This window comes from Grus americana, chromosome 13 (genome assembly GCF_028858705.1).
Source record: "Grus americana isolate bGruAme1 chromosome 13, bGruAme1.mat, whole genome shotgun sequence".
Classification (NCBI taxonomy): Eukaryota; Metazoa; Chordata; class Aves; order Gruiformes; family Gruidae; genus Grus; species Grus americana.
In genome coordinates, this window is record NC_072864.1 from 3,357,479 (window position 1) to 3,363,688 (window position 6,210).

At 52.4% G+C, this 6,210-nt stretch overlaps 1 protein-coding gene across 1 annotated transcript; it reads left to right on the forward strand.

The window, feature by feature from the left end:
* The first annotated feature begins 390 nt into the window (after nucleotides 1-390).
* FOXL1 (forkhead box L1) lies at nucleotides 391-2,796 on the forward strand. The gene is made up of 2 exons (XM_054841076.1): nucleotides 391-662; nucleotides 1,614-2,796. Exon 2 carries the CDS (start codon nucleotides 1,776-1,778, stop codon nucleotides 2,694-2,696), a length of 921 nt encoding a protein of 306 aa, XP_054697051.1. The 5' UTR covers nucleotides 391-662; nucleotides 1,614-1,775; the 3' UTR covers nucleotides 2,697-2,796.
* The last annotated feature ends 3,414 nt before the right edge of the window (nucleotides 2,797-6,210 follow it).

The following is a 6,210-nucleotide window of genomic DNA, read 5'->3' on the forward strand; positions in this document are numbered from 1 at the left end:
TGGGGCTAGCCAGTGGGCGGGGAGACACCCCCCCCCCCCCGAGAAGTCACCTCCCTCCGCACCCCGGCTGTGTTTCCCAGGCTCGCATGGCAGTTTGCAGCCTTCAGGACTCATCTGCGGCTCCACTGGCATCGCGCTGGTTTTTACCTCGGGGGTGAACCCCCTTCGCCCGATGGTTTGGTGGGAGAATGGCAGGACGGTAGTAGAAATGGGCGAGAAACCCCCACTGATGAAGGGAAGCTTGCAGGGATGGGCGGGGGGGTGGGGGTGAGGAGCATCGCCAGGGCCGGGCGGTGCTGGGGGACACCCCGGATCCCCGCTTTTACCTCTTCCCCTGCCAGGTAGAAGACCCACCACGGTCGTGGGAGCTGCACTGATGGGATATTTCTCTCTGAAGGAGCAAAGGATCCCCCTCAGGCCTCGTCTTCCCTCCCTCGGAGAAATGATGCTCCACGGAACAGGGTCTCCCCGGGGTCTAACGCAGGTCTGAGCCGCAGGAGGCTGGGGAAACAGCCGACACCTCCAACTGCGTCGGAATCCCTCAGGGCTTCGGATTAAAGCTGTTACATCAGTAAATTAAAAAAAAAATAAAATGTCCAACAACAGAAAACAGCCCCAGACCTGGACGTTTATACAGAAAAAGAGCATCACAAATTCCTAATGTAAGCACCGGCCAGCTGTGTGCACTTGTAAAGTTGTTATAATCCCCCTCCTTGTTATAAACAGGAAAGTACATAATATAAAGCAACAGGCCCGCATTCACAAATACTGACCCTCCTCCCCTCGCCTGCCAAATTCCCCTTTTATGAAGCTCGCTGCAGCCCCCGGGCGTCTCCCCCGGCGTAGCCCTGCCTGCCCGGGGCTGAGCCCGGGGCTGAGCCCGGGGCTTGCCCTCCGCCCGCTCCCCCGGTGGCCTGTCGCGACGCGGGGAGGTGGGGGGGGACACAGGGCCGGGCCCCGCCGCCGCTCCGAGCCGGGTCCCCGCACGGGGAAGCTGCAGGCTCCGGCGGGGGATCCCCGCCACACCTGGGCCCCCCCCTTCCTCGGGACTCTGGACAGTCCCTTTTCCTTCCTCCCCATAGCAGCGCTGCCTTTTCCTCTCATCCATCCCTTTTTCTTCCTTTCTTTCAGATTTTAAATTTTTTTTGTTGTTGTTGTTTAATGCCCCAGTTTTCCTGCGGGGATCCTTGCCCGCTGCTCCCCGAGCTCCAGCAGTGTACATCCTGCTCTGCTGTGTGTGCTTACAGCGTCAAAGGGTGGACGTGATATTTCAAACATCAGATCAGTGCGTTTATATATTGGGTGCCCGGAAATTTTTCCAAATAAACACAGCTTGATTCGACTTGGGTGGGCAGACTTATCAACAGACTAATTCTATAAACAAATGAAGGAATAACCCGGAGACCATTGGCTGGTACCAGCAAGACACGTGGAGAGAGCTTGGAGTTTTGTAGCAATGAAATTTTAATTAATGTGGGTGGGCTGAGAACACAAACGACTGTTTATCAGAGACAATTTATTTTCCAGTGCTAAGTCAACATATAATAGCAAACTTACAACAATTATTTAACTTTTTTTTCCTCCTTTTTTTTTTTTTTTTTTTTTTTTTTAAGAGCTATGAAGCAGGGACAGAGGCAGAGCGAGTTCCTTCAGGCAGGGCTGGGATCTGAGCTCGCACAAATAGCTCCCCGGTGGACTCGTCCCAGGTTCCTGCCCTTCCCCGTCCCTTCGCTCGGCTCCGAGGTGGAAGACCCGGAGCTACGAGCCCGCCGGCGATGAGCCACATCTACGGCAGCCACCTCTCCCCCATGGGCAGCCCCTCCATGGTGTACCTCCCGGCCGCCCTGAGCTTCGCCCCCAGCGGTGCGATCTCCCGGCAGGACCCCCCGCAGAAGCCCCCCTACAGCTACATCGCTCTCATCGCCATGGCCATCAAAGAAGCTCCGGAGCAGAAGGTGACCCTCAGCGGCATCTACCAGTTCATCATGGACCGCTTCCCCTTCTATCACGACAACAAGCAGGGCTGGCAGAACAGCATCCGCCACAACCTCTCCCTCAACGACTGCTTCGTCAAGGTGCCGCGGGAGAAGGGACGGCCCGGCAAGGGCAGCTACTGGACCCTGGACCCCCGGTGCCTGGACATGTTCGAGAACGGCAACTACCGCCGGAGGAAGAGGAAGCCCAAAGCCCCGGGGCCACCGGAGGCGAAGGGCGGCGCGGCCCCCGCGGACGACGGGCAGCCGGGGCCGGCCGCTCGCCCCGACGAGCCCAAGAGGGCGAAGGGGAGCGCGGCGGCGGACTCGGGCGACGAGGGGGTCCCCAGGCCGGGCGGGGGGGAAGCGGCTCCCCCCGGGGGTCCCCCCCGCTGCGGCGGCGCCCCGGTCCCCGCCGCGCCCCGGCCGCCCGCCGCCGCCCCGCCGTACAAGAGCGGCCCTCGGGGCCGCAGCTTCAGCATCGAGAGCATCCTCGCCCAGGGGCTGAGGCAGCCCCCCCCCGGGGCAGCCCCCAAGGCGGCCCGGGAGAGCCCGGTCGGCTGCCTCGGCGGCTCCCTGGTCGCCAGCGGCGGCTTCGGCCCGGCCCTCAACGCCTCCCTCATGCTCGACTCCCAGGTGCACGGGAGGCTTTACCACATCGGCATCCCCTTCCTCTCCTGCTTCCCTCTCCACTTCTCCGAGGCGGTATTTAATTTTCAGTAGTTGCCCCATAATTATAACCCCCTTATCCCACCCCACCCGTTTCGCCCCGATTGCTGCTCCGGGGGCGCGATGGGAGGGAGAGACCGGACTCAGACCTCACCAAGCGGGTAAAGACAAAAAAAAAAAAAACCCAAAACCAAACCAACAAACCACGATGTTAAAGGTGACTCAGGATTTCAGGGCATTTTCAAGGCACGTCTTGCTGCGGAGCTCTCTTTAGTTATTGCCTCCCACCACCCCTGCCAGATCGACTTTTAAAGGTAAACCGGTTTTCTTTTCCCTTGGGTGGTGGAGGTACAGAGGCAGGCAGCGGGGGGGTCCCATGCTGGCCTCCAAGCCCCGTCGGGTTTGCTCTGCACCTTTAGTCTTTGCATCCCTCAGGTTTCTCAGACCTGGTTTCTGCTAAGCCCTTCGGTTCTCCGGTTTTCTTCTTCTTCTTTTTTTTTTTTTTCCCCCCTTTTGAAAACCAAAACCACCCCTTCCATCTCTGGGGGAGGAGACTGAGTTTTGTTTTGCCATTAATACCCACGAGTTTCTGCACATAATAATTTCTGATATTGCCCTACTGGCCCAGTCCTCTGACTGGGAAAAGGCAGGTAACCAGAGCTGAAATAAGGGTAGACAAAAGACTTTAGGCTCATTCTGCACAATCCTGCTTGCTTTGACTCAGCACTGTATATAATTCATAGCGTTAATGCAAGCTGGTTTCCTGCCTAGTGCTTGTGCTTCTCGAGTATCGCGACAGTGTTTCTGTCTCACTGATGTGGCCAGAGGGGGACGGATGAACAAACACGTTGCGAGTGTGGAGATGCGGCCAGTTTCCATGTCTTGCTGGGATCAGTTGCTTCTGACCAAAAAAGACTGAAGCAGGGTTGTGGAGGCTGGTCTTGGCATTTTGAAGGAGCTGTGTTAACAACCCAGACAACTATCAGGAAAAAGAAAAGACATCAGCTATGTTTCTAAAGTTTTCTTTTTTCTTAAAGAAGGAAGAATTCAGACACATTACAAGCAATCAGGATTTTTTTTTTTTTTTGGCCATAAATAGAGGCTTTTTGTATATTAGTGGATAAATGCCCTTTTGGAAAAAAAAAATCTATATTCTCAATTTTCATTATGAAACCAAACCTATATCCAATAAAAGTATTTTGTTCAAGACTGTGGCTGATGTGTTGTAAAACACGCCTCGGCTCGTGCAGCTGGAGGGCCGAGGAGTGGGGCCTGCTGCTGGACGCAGCAGCGAGCTCTGGTGCAAATATCCTGGTGATGGCACGATGGACCACACTGCCAGGAGGAGGGAAAAGGTGGGAGAGGCTAAAAAGAGGAGCCTGGGAAATTACCCATTCCTTGTGACTGAGATAATGTTTCCAAAAATGATTCTGTTTCTCCTTCCTTCCCCTTCCTCCATCCCACCCCATCTCACTAGCAAAGCCCGTCCTTAAATTATCACCTGGACTACTGGAAATTGGGGTTTCTCAGGTGAGTTGTGATTCAGCTTCTGCAGTGGATGGATGGCATCAACTGCCTTGACATTTGGACCAGGAGCTCATTTCAACACAAGGCAAAGAGCTCTCACATGGGGAAGTACAGAAAACTTCCAAAAGGTGGGAACTGACGTTGAGTTTCCCAGAAGAAAGATGTTCATAGGTGGATCCCTGGATAGGCAGAGCTACAGCTTCTCATTGTGAAAAAAGAGAATAAAAAAGGAGAAAGGGTTTTTTAATATAGATTTGCAAGATAGACTTTATTTAAATAAAACCCCAGCTTAGTTCTCGCCCAGGGGAGACCTCAAATCATCTCTCCACCCCCAGCTGCTTGCATGTGCTGAGAACTGGGCACATGTGTGAAATGGGGGGGTTAACGCTGCCTCCAAGGATGTGAGAAGCTGAGTCTCCATCAAACTCTAGAGCTGATTCCCACAGGTGGGGATCCTGCATCCCTGGTCTCCCTGCAGCCTGCCCCATGGAAGGGTTTTGCCCCCAGAAAGTCGTTATTTATGCTCTCAGTCCCAAGATGGTTTATTCCTAGAAAAAACTTTTTGCTTCTTTAAAAACCCTCCCCTGAAGGAACTTTGGATGCTCCACACGGGGAGAGGTCTCCTGTCAGTACCTGTGCGGGGCATGGACCAGTGCTGAGCAGCATCACCATCTCCAGGTGTCTGCACATGTCCAGGAGGTGCTGGCAAGCAGCCACTGTCAGCGAGAGCGAGCGCTTGCTTCTGCGTGCACAGAGCGCGAGGACAGCCCCACACAAAGCAAAATCCATTAAATCCCCCTCAAAGCAGTTTTAGCTTGTGTCTTCAGGCTCCTCTGCTTCCCTGTCTCCTAACTTGGCATCCCAGCTTTAACCCCCCCCCCCCCATTTTGGCACCTCTCAGCTCCTATTCCAGCTCCTAAAGTACCTTTTTGGACTTGTAAACAGGGCTTTTATTCCTTTTCTTTCTCGTACAGGTGTAACCCTTCCACCTCAGGGCCCTTTCTGTACAAGGGCAGCTTTTTGTGGCGGGTCCTGGTAAAAAAAATCATCTGAAGGAGTAAGTCTCACGTTAGGATTGCAGTTTGATTTGTACACGATGTATATTTTTATCACAGGCACGTTTTTTGGAGATTCGATTTTTTTCTATGCAACGGGAGTTTATTTTTTTGAAGGTTTGCTCATGGTGACATTTGATTTTATTTCTGTTTTGTTGTAGTGGAGCGGGACCGAGTACAGCTGCAGTATTTAATAGCCACACCGGGCTTGATTTTGGTTTCACTTAAGAGAGTAAAATTAGTAAACTTAACACACACTGCACAAAAGTGGCACTAACTCGAATGAACTCAGAACACAGTGAATAGTTATGAGTGGCAATTTGGAATTAATTGGGATCAGGCCATCGATGTAACTTGCAGGGGATGAATACCGAGAAAAAGGGTCTTATTGCCAACACGTGGAATGACTAACCGCACACAGCTTTTGCACGTCATCTGTTTATATATAGAGGAGAAGGAGTAATGGTATGATAAAAACAAGAGCACTTCAGTGCGGAGAAATAAGTTTACAGGACAATACACCAGTACCTGCCATTTGGATGTAACTGAGCATCCTTTAATCCTCTATACATCATGTGAATATTGGTGCTCTGCAGTACAAAACAGACAACGTGTCATATAAATATGAAAGACCTGACAAGCTGCAAATAATTGATGTCAATGGTTTCACACCTGTTTCACAACCCAAAAAAAGCAGCTGCCAAACGCAAAACTGCCACCCAGTATTTAACTCATCCCTGGAATCTTCCCCCTCCCGGCTTTCCCAACCTCTTGGGGTTGGCTATAAACACAAGTCTGAAATACTGTGAAGAAATGTAGAAAATAGCCTATGATGCAGTATAAACAGCATACTTCTTGTGTGGGCGATATATATGCCTTTCCGTTCCACTGGAGAGGAATGACCTCTCCCAACCGAGCAAGGTTTCACGTCTCCGAGGTCTGCAGCCAATTTTAACTCACAGGAGCAGAGAAGAGCGCACTGTGGA

What these genes read in the sequence shown, in the direction of transcription:
- FOXL1 (XM_054841076.1), top strand. Translation starts at nt 1,776, where the DNA reads ATGAGCCACATCTACGGCAGCCACCTCTCCCCCATGGGCAGCCCCTCC.